Source organism: Triturus cristatus, chromosome 1_1 (genome assembly GCF_964204655.1).
Source record: "Triturus cristatus chromosome 1_1, aTriCri1.1, whole genome shotgun sequence".
Classification (NCBI taxonomy): Eukaryota; Metazoa; Chordata; class Amphibia; order Caudata; family Salamandridae; genus Triturus; species Triturus cristatus.
The window spans coordinates 122,846,644-122,865,141 of NC_140579.1; the positions used below are offsets into that span (position 1 = coordinate 122,846,644).

General features: G+C 46.2%; 1 protein-coding gene across 8 annotated transcripts in view; it reads left to right on the forward strand.

The window, feature by feature from the left end:
* The window catches only part of EPS8L3 (EPS8 signaling adaptor L3), a 183,522-nt gene that overhangs the window by 124,633 nt on the left and 40,391 nt on the right, over positions 1–18,498 (forward strand). For all 8 annotated transcript variants that reach the window (XM_085613948.1, XM_085613974.1, XM_085613938.1 and 5 more), the window contains exons 14-15: positions 14,051–14,159; positions 15,915–15,952. In XM_085613948.1, the coding sequence (XP_085470074.1) occupies positions 14,051–14,159; positions 15,915–15,952 (147 nt within the window). The remainder of the gene's footprint in view (positions 1–14,050; positions 14,160–15,914; positions 15,953–18,498) is intronic.

Genomic DNA, 18,498 nt, shown 5'->3' on the forward strand with positions numbered 1-18,498 from the left:
GCCAGTGCACACCCTCTTCCTTTGATAGTCAGGGTCTGGGGCCCAGACGCTCAGCAGGAGGTGGAGCCATCCTATGGGGGCTGCAACACAGCCCTCTTCCCATCCAGGGGGCTACTCCTCCCCCCACATCAAATGCAGGCCAGCCTGTTGCGGTCTCACCTGCTCCTCCCTGGGGTCAGGACACTTCCCAGACCCTGTCACCTCCAAACCCAGACAGGCAATACACAACCAGGCAGAGGCAAACAGAATGATTTAAGACAAGAAACCAGCCACTTCTAAAAGCGTGGTTTCTAAACATACAATTCAAAAACCATCTTCACAAAAAGTGTTGTTATTAAATTGAGTTCAGGCACACTAAACTCCATCTCTCGATCTTATGCCTATGGGAAGATATGCTGGAAACATGGGACACAGCACTCCACATTCTGTCCTATGGGCAAGATGGCCTTGCAACAGTGAAAAACGAATTTGGTAGTATTTCACTGTCAGGACATGGTATACTCCTCAGGACATGTCCTACCTTTCACATACACTGCACCCTGCCCAGGGGGGTACCTTGGGCCTACTATAGGGGTGCCTGATGTGCATAAAAAGGGAAGGTAAGGCCTGGCAAGGTGGTGCACTTGCCAGGACAACACAGCAGTTAAACTGCGCGCAGGTACTGCAGTGGCAGGCCTGAGATCTCTTCTTAGGGCTACTTGTGTGGGTGGCACAATTAGTGCTGCAGGCCCACTAGTAGCATTTGCATTACCAGCCCTGGCACACATAGTGCACTTTACTAGGGACTTTACTAGTAAGGCAAACATACCAATTATGGACAGCCAATTATCAAAACACTTTATACAGGGAGCACTTGCTCTTTGACACTGATCAGCAGTGGCAAAGTGCCCAAAGCATCTAAGCCAGCAAAACTAAATCTATCACAGCATCAAAAATAGAGGAGGTAGAGGCAAAAAGTCAGGGGTAACCATGCCAAGAAATGCCAGGTCCAACAATTAGGTTTGTTGTAGTCTGCTCTCAATACATGTCCGCTGTATCATTCGAGAGGTGTTAGTCCCACTCCAGACATGTTGTGGATGATCATAATTGTTTTGACCCACAGCTTTCGAAAGAGCTGAGTTGGAGAACTAAAACCAGTTGCCATAGTTTAGTGCTTTTGCTTGGCAACTCACTTAGGTGCCTAGGTTTGGGACCTTTTCGTAATGTTCTCAACATCATTTGGATATGGCGATTCAGTATTGATTTTGCCCATTATCGAAACCCACAAGCAGGTTTGTGTGTTTTTTTGGTGGCATCTTCAGCATGAGACGGTCGTGGTGGTTTACCACCTCTTTGGCCAGAACCTCCGGCTCAGAATCAGTAAACATGTACTTCCTTTCTTTCCCTGGGTTCATGGTGAAAGAGTCTGGAAGGTTGCTGTTTGGTATGACTGTGTAATATCAGAGGATGGCAATAGATTCTGTGTCTTGTTTCAAAATGCATCCCTACACACTCCGACACAGGAAGGAGTTCACGCTGTACTTTTGGAATGTCCTAAGGTTCATTAGTGTGTTGCTCCAGCTGTTTCTGTGCTCGAGAGATTCATTTCCTCATTCAAGGAACATTCAAAGCCTGACAATGAGCACTCCCTGATGTGCTTCAGTGGCGTAACAAAACTTGAGGGGGCCCCCCTGCAAAGTACATGGAGGAGGCCCCCCGACCCTGGCCCTCCATCTAGCACTTTTGCTGAGGGGGGCCCCCTGGAGCTCAGGGCACCCTCCCCCCCACACCGCCCGGGCTGCGGGGGCTTATGTTACGCCACTGAGCAAGTCCAATGAAGGACATTTCAAACCCTGTGAAAAATGCCCATTAACGACCTTACAGATTAATGCAGAATCCTTTGTGTGAGAAGCTTATTCCAAGCCCCCCCATGCATCTGCTCTTAACTACTCTGACATCCTAGCCTCCAGGGTAGATTTATAGCTTCTCCTAGTGCACAGCACATCACCTTTAGTGTGTGGATTGGAGGAGAGGGCTAGTTTCAGTCTCCTATGGCAGACATGATTAAATCAGCCAATAGGTGACCATCTTTTACGCACTTTATTCTGCCTTAACCCCTTATCTATGGAGATACATAAGGTCCTAAAAGCATTAGGGATAATCTCCGAGGGGCTCCTCCTCCAGGGCGAGTGCTGATATAGCTTCCCTATTCTCCATCACTAGTTTTCGCAAAGAAAGCATCCCTATCCACCCTTTCCCATTTTACCCTCACACCCTTATTGCGTGAGTGAAAGGAGGCCAAACTCTCCTGCTTCTCTAACGCCCCCAACAAATGAAGGTCCAGTAATGCAAATAGGGGGTCGTGATCGCTGATACAAAAGGCAGGTACATTGTAGTCAAATTAGTTAGATCACGGGGTACCATAATAAAATCCATCTCACCTTTCGAGCACCTTTACCCCCTTACACGTAGCGGGTAAAGGGTCTCCCAGTGCCTTGTAGTCTTTAGTAAATACCAAAGAGCTGGTGGTCATCGCTCTATTCACAGCCTCTCCAGAGGGGGAGTGCTGGAAGTCCTCCCCATCTGTTGTCTCCACACCGCAGGCAGAGGACCCCTGTTCCCACACAACCTGGTATTGAAATCCCCCGGCCAAACTATCAATGTCTCCTTATTAGGACTGTCAGAAAGGCTCACTAAATCCCTCCCAAGATCTTCAATGAAGGTGATCAGGCGAGAGTCAAAAAAAGTTGTTATGCATATGAACCAAGATCAAAAGAAAGAGTCAATCAGTGGACAAATTGATGCACGAGCGTGGAGACGCGTGAATGAGTGGACGGACGGACAGTGGCGCAGCAAGGTCAGGTGGTACCCGGTGCGGGAAGTTTCTTGTCACCCCCAGCTTGACAACATGGCAAAAATGTGTGTTTAAAACACATAATTTTCCCATTCTGTCACCCCACCTCAGTGATGACACCCGGGGCGGCCCTCACCCACCGCACCCCCTTCCTATGCCACTGTGGACGGATGGATTAGGGACTGCATTGACTGAAGTATCCATTCACTTTCAATTATAACCCGACCTATTGGCTTTGCCAATGTATTTTAAGTTGAAATAATGAATTCATATTGTTTAAAAAACATGTTTTTCCGATAACTCAGTGTACTCTCTTCTCAAAGTTTTATAGTCTGTGCTTATAAATGTGTATATGTGAGGGGTGTGAGCATGTAAGTGTGCATGTGTGTGAGTTGGTGTGCGTCTATGGGTGTGTGCGAGTGTGTATGTGTTCCTTTGTGTGAGGATGTGCGTGTGAGCACGTGTGTGCGTGTATACCGGGTGTGTGTGTGTGTGAGTGTGCATATGTGAGTGGGTATGTGTGTGGGCACATGATGTGTGAGTTTGTGTATTTATGGGCATCAGTGTGGGTTTGCTTGTACATGCTTTTATGTGTACATCTGTGTGAGTGTGCACATGCATGTGTGAGAGCATGTGTGTGTTCATGAGAGGCCGTTGTGATTTCTCGGACACAGCCTGATATACACAATCTGTGTGAGTATCAGGGCCCTGTGGGGGCCGGTCCTCATTAGAGAGGTGTCCAGCATAGGTCCAGAATATGCACGACAGATTTTCATGAAATTCACATACCACAAAATACTATAGACTGAAAATGATTACTGTGCTTCGTAGCTAACCTGCAACTAAGACATGATATGGTCTGTCGTGGGCATCCGTGGTGCACACCTTCCTTAAACCACGGTTGCACAGTGGACCCCATTCTGTGTGGAATTTTTCAGACAGTCCTTGCAGTTTAACCAACAACACTTTGCTTAATTAGATTTTTATTAAGAAAAGATAAATACAGTTAAAAAACACGATCTTATTGGCAGCCACGGTTTCAACACATTAGGTATTTACACATTTAAAAAAAAAAAATTGACTCTAAAAAGAAACCCCAAGTTAAAGCCAAATAACAGACAGGGAGGTGAGCAGCAAAAGACACACTATGTTTTACTTTTATTGCCGGCCCGGCGTCTCTGACGTCACAAGCTGGCTACTCGTCTTTGGCCCCTGAGAGCTGGTTTGCCGCTGGCCTACCATGGGGTACGCACACGTAGATTATAAATCAGACTCTGGAACTGCCTTCCATGGCTGTGTACATGAGCACACACCGGGCTTCCGGCACTGGCTCTGCGGTCCTTAGCCGAGTGTGCGCGCGCACCACACACAGGGCCTGGTGCGCGGCCTCTGCCATCCAAGCCTGGGTGTACGCAGAGTGCAGCCCAAAATGAGATAAAACAAGCATTGGCATAGCCAATGGGTCTCGCTTTTGGGACCCTTTAAGTGTGTTTATTTTTGCTATAATTGCGGCACGTAAAGCGCGGGTGCCGTGATTATAGCAAAAGTAAAGAAATAGATGTTTTTTTCTATTTCTTTACTTTTGCTATAATCGGGCACCCGCGCTTTACGTGCTGCAATTATAGCAAAAGTAAATATACTTATAAGGTCCCAAAAGCGAGACCCATTGGCTATGCCAATGCTTGTTTTTGTTTTGTTTTTATGCAGATTGGACGATAGCAAACAGATATACCATATCTGTACCCGGTTTAAAACTCCCATCATTTTTTTAATGTTGCGATAGGGATGTGCTGGGATACGGACCCACAGCAGTCCTCCCAGCCCCCGGCCAGCCGAGGCAAGAATGTTTGTTGGCCCCAGAAATGAAACTCCTTTTGTCCTTTGAATGAAAGCTCACGATGTTTAGAAGTCAACGATTAATTTCCCAAAAGAAATTGTTGCGCCAGTGGAGAAAGGGCACTTGCCGTTTAGCACCGCAGTCACAAATGCTGCTGCCACAAGCGCCTGGTATTAATGCTTTGCACCCCAAAGGACTCCGATGGGCTGACTTTCAGAGGTGAACAACTGTGGGCGCAGAAAACAGGAAACTGCCGTTTTCCATGTCAATGCTCGCCCCTACGCGTTGTTACACCATGCATCATACTAAACGTGCATGATCTAATTAAGCCCTCAAAAGCAGAAATGTGTGGGTACTTTCCGGTGCTTTGGTTTAATGTTGAAATATTTTGTGGTGATATATTGCAGTTGTTCTCACAAAACACATTATTGTTCCCAGTGCTAAACTGCATTTGGAAATAATATGGAACCCCCTCTAGAACATGCAGAGCTAACAATTTACCCTTCCCCATGTATAATTAATAAGCATTGGTAAAGCCAATAAATTTCACCTTTAAAAGGTGAGTGCTAATCAATGGACTTTTCCATGGGTTGTCTAAACTGGAGCCTCCGTGCCCTTTATTTTGTATTTGTACCTTGCAGTTTTGAAATGGCTGTTGGCCATGTTGTAAAAGAAAAGTAGAACAGCTCAAATTACCACAAGGGCGTCACGGCGCATGTATGTACATGCACACATATTCACACACACACACTGCGTATGCTCACATCTTGTGTGCGACAATGCATGTCTCACGGAGAACATGAAAGCGGCCGTGTGGCCGCGAAAGTGAAAGTGATCGCGATCAAACATCAAAGCTGCCCTGCGGCCGCGAAAGTGAGGCGCGCGTGCCCGCGCACATGCACTGTAGCTCTAGGCTACAGTGGTAGCACTTTTTGGAGCCCTCACAAAAAGTCTCGCCAGACCAGCGCATGCGCTGGGTCAGGCGAGACCTAAAAACTTGAGGCAACGTGAAAATATTTTCCCCATTCCACTCGTGAGCCAGGAAAGATTTAGCTTTGAGAAAGAAAAAAAAAGATGTAAGCTGGATTTGGGATGGTAAACGGGAGCCTTCCAGCGCGAGCTGAGTGCCCATAGCTCGTCCTGCTGTGGTGGAAGTGGCAGTGCCCCCCGCGGTAACGCTATACCTCTTGTTGTAGTCACTAACACTATTTTCACACCTCAGATGAATGCATTGTTTATCCCACATTTTATCAGCTCACGGCAAGTCCATGAATCCAATACAACCTGCGCAGGGACTCTCACCGCACACTCACAACGCACTCACCTACCGGGCCCCACCACTGATGCCCTCTCTGGATTTCAATCCAAATGATCTGATTACCGCCCGCCACCCACTGAGACTCCGTCTCCGACGGTCCTCGCCACCACCCACGGACACTCCTGCTACTAGGATCGGCCTCGGACGCAGACTCCCCTGACCTGAGGGCTGGGCCTGGCCTGCAGACTCAGTGTTAGGAGGGAGCGGGACGGGCAGGGCCCAGGGCAAGGCTAGCCAGGTACGCGGCAGGGGCTGGGGGGATAATAATCAGGGCCGGCTTTAGGGCGGTGCGAGCGGTGCCACCGCACCGGGTGCTGGCTTCCTGGGGGCGCCGTGTTTGCAAGTTTATTATGTTTTTCAAGCACCTGCTGCAGCGTTTCTTTCCTCCAGCAATTCCCAGGCCTCACATAAATGTCAAGATAACTCGTGTGATTAATTATCTTCCTGGAGCGAGACCAGCATTTTGTATAGTTGAGGTTTTGACCTCTGTGAAGTTAGTGCAGAGGGTTAATATGCCTGCTGCAAAGAACGTGTACCAAGTTGATTACAGAGTGCATATGATGTAAACAGATCAGCAGGTTACTGCTTTCAAAAGGGACATCCTTTTGTTACTTGCAATTTATAACTTAAAGTCCAAATATAGAATAGTGAGCTATTAACTTTCATCCTAGAGCTGCATACACACTGCAAAGTATACATTATTAGAACATTGATTAATGTTGCAAAAGGGTTAATTTGGCTAGAAATCGATTCTTATTATTAAAGAAAACTCCCAACTATGCTGTTTCTTTTTCGACTCTGAGTTTGTGCTTCTCCACACCAAGCACTCTTGAACTACACTGCCTGCCAGTATGGATGACATGTGACTCCTACACTTTCAGTCCTTTGGCTTATGTAACATTTCCTATACACTGATTTACACACGTATGATTGAGTGTCTCTGTGTAATGTGTGTGTGATGCAAAGTGCTCGGACACCCTACACTGGTATGAGTGGCGCTATATAACTAATTCAATGCATCTGAGAGAGTGTGGTTATGGAGACTTGGTCACTGTTAAAGGGTGCTAGTGAGAGAATCCGTGGTGGAGGTGGTCATGGGGGGGGGTGGGGGTGGGGGGGGTGCCAACAAACATTATCGCACAGGGCACCACTAGCACTAAAGCCGGCCCTGATAGTAATAACTTCATTTAAATGATGGACGGTGGCGGACTTTGGACAGTCCTCGTAGGAGCGTGGCTGGTCTGCTTGGGATGCCACACCTCAGTCAGTCTCAGGCGCACTTTTAATTGTACACGCTCAATGCACATGTCAGGACAAATTCAAACCAGGCCAGGCATTGAATGGTCACCAGCCCTGCCCCACCCTGAAGAACGCGCAGACGCGTCGGAAGCAACTGCGCGCCTCGCGCACCCACACTGACCCACCAGAACCATTTAAACTCAAGAGCCTCAGAGGCCCCGGCCGGGGCGGGGCCGCGCACCATTAAGAGCCTCAGGGGCCCGGCCGGGGCGGGTGCGCGCACCATTAAGAGCCTCAGAGGCCCCGGCCGGGGCGGGGCCGCGCACCATTAGGAGCCTCAGGGGCCCCGACCGGGGCCGCGGCGCGCACCATTTATTAACAGCCTCAGTCAGACCAGTTTACTTTTTCTTTTTGTTTATCCCGTATCGGCAAACAAAATGACAATATTAAAGCACTGGCATCGTTTTGTATGCCAGCTCATGCTTTTTTGCCTCTGTGCGCCTACAACATGATGGTGGGTCAAGTCATAGATTTTCTTTTCTTTTACATTTTTTTAATGCTGTGCTGCACATTGCAACGCGGGGGCTGCGGGGGCCTGTGTTACGCCCCTGTTGTGCATGTGCTACTTATCAGCTACGGTGTTTACCACATACTGCTAAATAACACACATTCGATATTTAACACATATGCCACATAACAATTCTGTGGTACACGGTAAAAACTCTTAATCATCGTTATTTAATACATTTGTTTTTTACCGAACCCAGTGGAATCGGTATTTACCCCACGTGCAAGTTATGTGTTTTTTATCATCAAACTCGTAAAAGAGGCCATTCAGTATTTAACGCGTTTTAATGAATGATTCCATTGTACACAGTAAAAAACCCAGACTCAGTGTTACTTAATATGTGGGTTTTACCGAACTCCATTTAATCGGTATTTACCCTATGTACAAGTATGTTTTTTTTTTTTACCCTCAATCTCTTAATCGAGGCCTTTGTATGCAGCCTGAGGGTTTCCTCATACTCATTTCCCTCAGAATTTCACAAGGAGCTTTGACTGAGGATCTCATGATTCTTATTGGGACATTTATTCATGTTCCCATCCCCATCGGAATGAGGAGGCGACTCATAATGAGTCCAAGCTCCAAGCGGTGCATTCACAAAACACTGGCCGCCAGCACAGTCATGAGAAGTGAACGCTGCAAGAAGGGCTTTTGTGGGGTCACAAACAAAGATTAGTTTAGGAACGGGGACATGAAGCACTCTCTAACGACTGCAAGGGACCGGCATTGAATGAACGCTTCAGTCTAAATTCATGGGAATTACTCTGAACAACACATTTAAACATTAGCTCTAGATTTGCTCAGCCTTGCTGGTGGCTTCTTGGTAGCTTCTAGATGCATGATTATAGCACCTGCTAAGCTGAACAGAGCTGCTGATCCTGTTCCGGGTCCTCCAGCTAACCTCAACTTTGCACTATGCATAGTGCCGTTCTGAGTTAATGTTACCCAGCACCACATTATCAGGGACGAATTCCAGGTCTAGATTTATTGAAGAGGGGAGCTTTTGGCTAATTGAGATACAACAAGGCTGGCCACTGCTAAGGGCTTCAGGAAAGTCACAGTGCTTGCTTAAGTCCAGAAACTCTAAGCTTAAGCTTCCCCTCATGAGCCACACGTACAAATCATAACACTGATTCTAAGAGAGAGCCTGTCTTGGATTCATGAGCCACACGCACAAATCGTAACACTGGTTCTAAGAGAGAGCCTGTCTTGGATTCATGAGCCACACGCACAGATCATAACACTGGTTCTAAGAGAGAGCCTGTCTTGGATTCATAAGCCACATGCACAAATCATAACACTGATTCTAAGAGAGAGCCTGTCTTGGATTCGTGAGCCACACGCACAAATCAGAACACTGATTCTAAGAGAGAGCCTGTCTTGGATTCGTGAGCCACACGCACAAATCGTAACACTGGTTCTAAGAGAGAGCCTGTCTTGGATTCATGAGCCACACGCACAAATCATAACACTGGTTCTAAGAGAGAGCCTGTCTTGGATTCATGAGCCACACGCACAAATCATAACACTGGTTCTAAGAGAGAGCCTGTCTTGGATTCATGAGCCACACGCACAAATCATAACACTGATTCCAAGAGAGAGCCTGTCTTGGATTCATGAGCCACACGCACAAATCATAACACTGATTCCAAGAGAGAGCCTGTCTTGGATTCATGAGCCACACGCACAAATCATAACACTGATTCTAAGAGAGAGCATGTCTTGGATTCATAAGCCACACGCACAAATCATAACACTGATTCTAAGAGAGAGCCTGTCTTGGATTCATGAGCCACACGCACAAATCATAACACTGATTCTAAGAGAGAGCCTGTCTTGGATTCATAAGCCACATGCACAAATCATAAGACTGATTCCAAGAGAGAGCCTGTCTTGGATTCATGAGCCACACGTACAAATCGTAACACTGATTCCAAGAGAGAGCAGCTCTTGGATTCATGAGCCACACGCACAAATCGTAACACTGGTTCTGAGAGAGCCTGTCTTGGATTCATGAGGCACACGCACAAATCATAACACTGGTTCCAAGAGAGAGCAGCTCTTGGATTCATGAGCCACACGCACAAATCATAACACTGGTTCCAAGAGAGAGCCTGTCTTGGATTCATGAGGCACACGCACAAATCATAACACTGATTCCAAGAGAGAGCCTGTCTTGGATTCATAAGCCACATGCACAAATCATAACACTGATTCTAAGAGAGAGCCTGTCTTGGATTCGTGAGCCACACGCACAAATCAGAACACTGATTCTAAGAGAGAGCCTGTCTTGGATTCGTGAGCCACACGCACAAATCGTAACACTGGTTCTAAGAGAGAGCCTGTCTTGGATTCATGAGCCACACGCACAAATCATAACACTGGTTCTAAGAGAGAGCCTGTCTTGGATTCATGAGCCACACGCACAAATCATAACACTGGTTCTAAGAGAGAGCCTGTCTTGGATTCATGAGCCACACGCACAAATCATAACACTGATTCCAAGAGAGAGCCTGTCTTGGATTCATGAGCCACACGCACAAATCATAACACTGATTCCAAGAGAGAGCCTGTCTTGGATTCATGAGCCACACGCACAAATCATAACACTGATTCTAAGAGAGAGCATGTCTTGGATTCATAAGCCACACGCACAAATCATAACACTGATTCTAAGAGAGAGCCTGTCTTGGATTCATGAGCCACACGCACAAATCATAACACTGATTCTAAGAGAGAGCCTGTCTTGGATTCATAAGCCACATGCACAAATCATAAGACTGATTCCAAGAGAGAGCCTGTCTTGGATTCATGAGCCACACGTACAAATCGTAACACTGATTCCAAGAGAGAGCAGCTCTTGGATTCATGAGCCACACGCACAAATTGTAACACTGGTTCTGAGAGAGCCTGTCTTGGATTCATGAGCCACACGCACAAATCATAACACTGGTTCCAAGAGAGAGCAGCTCTTGGATTCATGAGCCACACGCACAAATCATAACACTGGTTCCAAGAGAGAGCCTGTCTTGGATTCATGAGCCACACGCACAAATCATAACACTGATTCTAAGAGAGAGCATGTCTTGGATTCATAAGCCACACGCACAAATCATAACACTGATTCTAAGAGAGAGCCTGTCTTGGATTCATGAGCCACACGCACAAATCATAACACTGATTCTAAGAGAGAGCCTGTCTTGGATTCATAAGCCACATGCACAAATCATAAGACTGATTCCAAGAGAGAGCCTGTCTTGGATTCATGAGCCACACGTACAAATCGTAACACTGATTCCAAGAGAGAGCAGCTCTTGGATTCATGAGCCACACGCACAAATCGTAACACTGGTTCTGAGAGAGCCTGTCTTGGATTCATGAGCCACACGCACAAATCATAACACTGGTTCCAAGAGAGAGCAGCTCTTGGATTCATGAGCCACACGCACAAATCATAACACTGGTTCCAAGAGAGAGCCTGTCTTGGATTCATGAGGCACTGAACATACGCAGACTTAGGCTGACAACGAGGACATCATTATAATAAGAGTGTTGGGGATTTGCTGGGGACTCCAAAGGACTACTAGACAGGCAGCACTGTGCCCTCGAGCAGACCACCTGTACACCTGTACACCTGTTCCACAGCCTGCTTTGTGACCTTGAGCCAATGAAAAGGCAGTGAGGGCCTCAGTGGTTGTTTAAACCTCAGTTAAAATTCATTGTGTGTGTATATCTCCTCCTGTATAGCCCATGGTTGCCCACATACCCAGGTTCCTTGATGCGCTTTCCATTGTGTGACCTGGATCATGCAGAATGCAGAAAAGTGATCACCATCTTGCTGTGTTCTCCAGTTGACATAGCTACAATTTGGTAGCATGCTGACTATAGACTAGAGACCACTGATCATACTGGTAACCCACAACACTGTCAATTTTAACGAACAAGCATTTCAGCTATAGAGGCCCCTTAGTGCCTTCCACTGGTGATGTGCCATTTGCCAACTCAACCCTGACTGGGATAAGTAGCCGCCTTACTGGCCCTCCATCACCTATGTCCCGTGCCTATACCGTGAAACTGAAGATCCCTTGGAATTGTGACTCCCCAGTTGCATCAGTACCAATCTATGCTGCAGTTAGTTTGGGGTCCCCTTTGCAACACTATTGGGTGGTGGGCCTTCCACTGAGACACTTGAAGTGTTGGCCCTCAGAGCCACTCATATCACATCCCTAGGATACTGTGTGCACATTCAATGGATGCAGTGATATTAATACAATCTCGTAGTAATCTGGATGACCCTCAAGGTCATATGAGGACAGAGCGGAACGAGTATTTTCTACGCACTAGATAATGATCCTGTTCATAGCTTGGCCACAAGAACGTCTAAGACTTCCATTATGTCTGTTAAACATTATACTTTCTGTCCTAACTTTTTCTCCTCTGAATGAAATTAATTTCATTTAACAATCTATAGCTTTATCTGGATATTGCTCTTTAATGTGTGTGATTGCTGTGTTTTCTTATCCTTCGTCCAAACATACTAGCACCTCCTGAAAATGAGCATTGGCTGCTGTCCAAGCTACGGTTGGATAGTCTGGTGTACACAGCTCAATCCAAGTGGAGTGCAATACTGTCTAAAGGCTTCAAACACCAGATGTAAATATAGACCATGGATTCTACCAAGTATGCACGAACTACCCCTGGACCCAGTATTCTCAGAGGGCCAGGTGATATCCCAGCAGAATCTGACCAATACATCTTCCAGCTGAGTGTGTCCGAAAGATTTCCCGCTAGAATGGCTCTGTAAAGTCACTCAACAGGCTGTCTCCAGGAGTAGTTCAAACAAATACTATTGGGCAGCTCTCTCAGCAGAGTGTTTCCAGATCTCACAGTGTTCCCAGGAGATCTACTCGAAGGAAGCTTACAGGAAATCTCCCAAAATAGTTACTCCCAGAGATCTCCATCCAAGGTGTGTCCACATGATCTCTAAGAAGAATGCATCTAATCGAAGCTCCCAGCAAATTCTGCCGAAGGGACCGTGCAACAAAATATGTGCCGGAGACGTATCAGCAAAGTGCTGCAACATGATCTACTAGCAGAGTTTGTATGCAAAGTATGAACAGGAGATCTCTCAGCAGAATGCTTCCAGGGGATTCTTCAGTAGTGCGTGTCCAGTGGATCTCTCAACAAAGTATGAATTCTAAAGTGCTTGATATATAGATTGAATAATAAAGTGGCAAATAGAACACTGCAGGACACTGATGACATGAACGAGCCCTAGACCGCTGCAAGTTTATGTTTACAGTTAATCCGCAATATTCTAAAAGCACGGTTTAAACTGTTAAAAACCAGTAGTGTTACTCCTACTGAACGCTCCAAAAGGATTTGTAGACAGACATTGCATCTTGCAGTATCTGCAACACAACTGTGAATATAGAGAAACAAACAGAGAAGTAACTTTCTGTAATCTGGAAAGGAGTGGATCTCAACATTTAAAAAAGGGAACTCTGAAGTCACCCTACCAAAGAACCTAAAATCAGCCATGAGCCCCATCATACCACAAAATGATAAAACCACCAATATGGAGGCCTTTAAAATAACCATATAGGTGAAACAGATACCTCATAAAATAGAACTCTAGATTGACAAAGCCAAACATAGTTTGCAGAGAACCTTAGACCAACCATGCCAGGGAAGTCTAGACAAATCATCCTAAATTATGCCTGGTTCCCCATACCAGCCAACCATCTGCCCTCCATATCCAGGAAGCTTTAGACCTACCATGACAGGAAACCTAGACAGTACCAGGAAACCACAGACCCGCCATAACAGGGAACCTCTGATCCACTGTATATATAAATGAACAGTGAGTCCTCCAAGCCTTGCCAAACTTCCTTAAATCGACCACACAAGGACACCATAGATCAGAAATGAAATTGTCCCCTACTCTCAACTTACATGCGTACCTTGAAGTGGTGAAACCTTGCCATCCATTTCAAACAAGCACTATGTCAGGCACCCCCAACTCCATGCTCTAATGAACCCTCAGGCCTGTGATAGCTCAAAACTTCCTGTCTAGCAATCTCAGTTATTTCAGAGAAAGCAGTGGCCACACCAGAGGATATTATTCACTGTTTTATCGATGATTCACTGTGAAGCGTGGGTAGAACCGCTCAAGGATTACTATGTGTCTTAACTAAATGATGCACTTACTGGAATGTGATACCTTTGGGCATTAACATCTACGTTCACTCCACACAGAGCAGACTGGCCCAACGGGAAGAATATCCAGCCATACACTCCTACATTTTCTGATGGATGGATGCCCAGAATACCACCCAACAGCGAGTCCAAGCAACCAATGAGTCATGTAAGTGTCCAGGGACCAATGGCCAGGATGCTGACACATTGCACAGTTTCCAGATTGTGGTAGCCCATTCTGTCTGTTCAGCCATTCGTATTGTAGCTATAACAGCCAACATTTTCCTGCTGTGATTTATATGCAACAACCCCTTTGCTATTGATTCCAGCCAATTTCATGCTATCCACCCAATAAAACCCTTCCCTACTATTGATATTAGCAGCCCTTCCTGTGTTCTTTCAGACAAATGTCTCATATGCTATCCATCCAGAAATGCTGTTCCAAGCTGTTTATCCCACGAGCCTCTACTTCTAGCGCCTGCCGCTGGTGTTGGTAAATGTGCAACAACCCCTCACTAATGCCTCCTATCCCACCAGCCCTTCCAGTGCGATTCAGTTGCTTCCTTTTACCAGGCCAACTATCTCACCTGCTTCTAATATGACATATGCTCTCCCAGATCCCCTAATCCTATAATTCAACAACCCCCTCCTATAGTGTTTATCCTCCAATGTCATCCCATGCAATCCATTTCAGTTGCCTCTGCTAGTCAGTCTAACTCTTAGTCTATTTCTTGTCATTTACCCCGACAGCCACACCCATGCTACCTTTTCCACCCGCCCTTTCTGTGTTAACTATCAACCCACTCTCATGCAATCCATCCCACAATCGGTGCTTAATTTGAGCCGGTCGTTGCTGGTGGGGGCCATCAGCACTTATTTTGGGGAGTGACACCTATTTTTCTGCATCAGATATTTACTGAGAGCAAGAGAGGGAAAAAACAGATACATCGAAAAAACTGAAGATAAAGATGGCAAAACCGTCAAAAAGGGAGAAAGCAGGAACCTGTAAGAGTGAGAATAAGGGGCACGACGTGGCCTAAGAGTACCAGCTGTGGTATTCGGCATTCCGATATTTAAATGCACCGGGCGCTGGCTTCATAGCAAGGTTTCGGGCACCGGCACTCTTTCTTTTACAAATTAAGCACTGCACTCTTTCCCATGCCACCCTCAAACTTATCAACCCAGTAAATATTTTCCTAGCTCTCTCTCCAGCTACCCTCTCTCAGGATGTCTGTCCAAATAGCACTTCACAAGCTATGAATCCATAAATCCACATGTGCACTCTATCCAATAAAAAACTTCCATGCGATCTAACCAGCATCCCCTTCCCATTCTTTTGCACCGGTTCTCACCAGGCTGCATACCCAATAATTCATGCTAAGCCACATGTATAATGAATAATACCCTCATCTAACTAGCCAATCACCCCATCCTTTGCTATCTGTTGAATATGTCACTTCCTCTTCATCTTTTATAGCCAATAAAGCAATGACCTTCTTTGGTATCTGTCTATCACCGTCCTCTAATGCTACATGCCCCACCCCTCTTCTAACAACCACCTCATAAGATCCACCCAACTATCGCATTCAAAGCCACCTATCCAACAACCCTACTAATAGCCATGTTGTCTTCATTACCTTGCTACCTAAGAACCCCATTTTCTATTTAGGTTCCCCTTTTTTGACAGCAATCTTCTTCCAGATGTCTGTCCTTCATACACTTTTGAAGTGCCAGCAACCCAAAATGTTCCTCTCGTGCTATCGCAGTAACCCTTCGACATTGTCTATCTCGCCCTTATTCGTTCCTTCCCCCAGCGTATTATAGACCGACTCCTCGTGCCTTGTGAGGATGCTTGCTTTGATATTTTGCACTGTATGAAATTTCTGTCTCAGAAGTGAACCTTTCTCCTCACTCTATTTTGCAGAACCAGGTAGCCGGCCGCAGCCCACACTCGACACCGAGGTATGTGTCTCCGGCTCTGCTGGCCAGGGCAGCTTGGACTTTATTTACTTCCCAAAAACTGTTAATATGGAAGAAAACATTGTAGGCACCTAGCATGCCAAAGACTCATTGCTGAAACCCTCTCTCCTCCATCTCTCTAAGTTACTCAGCCGTGGGTTTCCTCACTGGTTAACCCCTGTCATTTTATGCATTCATTCTCCATGTGCCCACCTTGAAGACATGTTGAGTTCTTAATGCTTAGACCAGGTGTCAGGAGACCGTGCACCTTTCAAATGTCCAGCTCTGCAGTTACAGTAAGCGCTTTCAGCTTCTAAGGGGTGGGAAAGTGCCACATGAATGACAATATATTATAATAAAATACCACTCTCACACCACTTCAAGCGGCTTACACTCAGAACCTGACCTGTTCACACCAGAGAGTGAGACTATATGAAGGAGGTGCCAAAAGGACATATATAATATTGACTTTTAATGGATGTGATTGTGTGCTTTGCAGACAGTAAGGGCATGGAAGTATAAATGTGCTATTCTTAACTCCTCATCTATGTAACCTAAGATATATTCCTATATATGTAAATGATTGTTACCGTACACATATGTGAAGCTAAGTATAGTAAACCTATGCCTACTGATATTTCCTTATCTTCACAATATTTTTGTTCTCGATGTTGCGGCCCCACAATAGTTTTTCCTCTGTAGAACCAGGTGGGAGGTGAGTGCTCTGCTGTACGAAAGCTGAGTGATATAACATGAACACATAACAAAGGAGAGTCAAGCAGAACTGTCACCAGAGGTTCAGCTGAGTCTGCTACAAAAGGGGCTGTTGTTTGAAGTTCTTGGGATCACATCGCTGAAGAATGCTAGAGTTATGGATCACCTTCCCGCTGCCATGAGAAACCATAGTAGCTAACACCTCCTCTGCCAGGCTGAGGCTTGTGCACCTGCCTCAAGCTTCCCCCTGCTCTGTCGTGAGGGTTTATGGGTGCCAGCGGACGTTGCTAAGTTACCATTGGTTCGTGCTCTGCATCACCGCCATCTTGCCGCTTATGCACACGACACTACATGCCTTGGTTCCCGCAAACACCTCTGCTCGTGCTGCTTCACATGGGAACTGTCTGCCTTTCACCATGTCGGCTGTGCTCTGTGTTCTCGTCTGTACACCGTGTTCAAGGACAGAAAACAACGTCACTGGTTAATCGGCTTTGGTCCGTCCCACACACATATAGACATAACATGGAACACAGCTGCGCTACTGACTTTTCGGGTCTTTTTAATATGGCACGAGATGCAAGTTAACGACACTTGGGAGAAAACCTTTCCAGAGGAAGAGCTGTGCGTGTCCGGAGATGTGAATCCTATCATCTAAGACTTGAGGTTGGGGGTTCCGCTGTCCAAGCCCAGAGGTGTTCCACTTATACAATAAACATAGCTTGTAGCACGTGGAGGGCAATAAAGCGGTGTAAGGCTTCATCCACTTTCATTATAATATGCTGTCCCCATTTGTATTAGATGGAATTGTTACTATGCTGATTATATTGTTTTTATGCATTTCTTTGCTAGTGTTAGCAAGTGTACTGCATTACAGAGCATGTTAGCTGAAATAAACATTTTAAACTATACAGTGTCTCTGGTTACTCACATTGTGAACAGGGATGAGTGTCTAAGCGAAAGAGTGTCTAGTTCCCACGAATTCTGAGAGGCCCTGAGTCGCTTGTTCTAGGCTATCCAAGCATTGGTAGCTCCGCTGTAGTACGGAGAACGGATGGGATACTATAGGGGTTCTGGGCACTAAGGCGTGTTTTTAGTACACCACAATACACCGAGGTCCTGATGTCCTGTGCATAGTTCTGTGTATGTGCAGAATCCCTGCACCAGTTCCCTCGATCAGAAGCCTTTCTGTCCCTCCACAGTTCCCACCGCAGTTCACCAGAAGTGGCACTTAGGTAGTTTGACACTTAACAGCATCCTGTATTCCATCTGCCCCTCCCCTCATCAGTACCAAGACTCTGTCCAGCTGCCCAGGGCTAGAGATGCCATGCGGCGGGTATGGCATCCGAATGGGAAAGGCCTCTAGGGCCAGGCTCTTATGCACACACAATGAGGCTGTCAGGGTTTCGTGCTCCACAGAGATGGATTACGAGAGAGTCAAGATTCAGACATAAAAAACTGTAGTACTGAACTTGAGGGGGTTCACCTCGATGTACAATATCACATTTGACACACTACTCCGGCGCAGTAGGTTCAACAGGGCCACACAATCACTGTCTGCACAGTTCCTAAATTAATAACAAGCACGCACTATAGATCGAAGTAATCAGTTATGGCTTTTTATGAGGGCATTTTGGGCTTCCCTCACACCTCAGAATTTAGGAGTGATGCTTCAATGCGCCAGCTTGCACGACACTTTTCATTATTGCATATTTCATTATTCTGATTTGTAAAACCTTATTGTTCAAGCATCATTCAAACAGTATGTGCATGTGGGAAGCACTGCAGGGCTCTAAATTGCGTGCATCCAGGGCTCATCAGATGGGGTCAGAGCACAA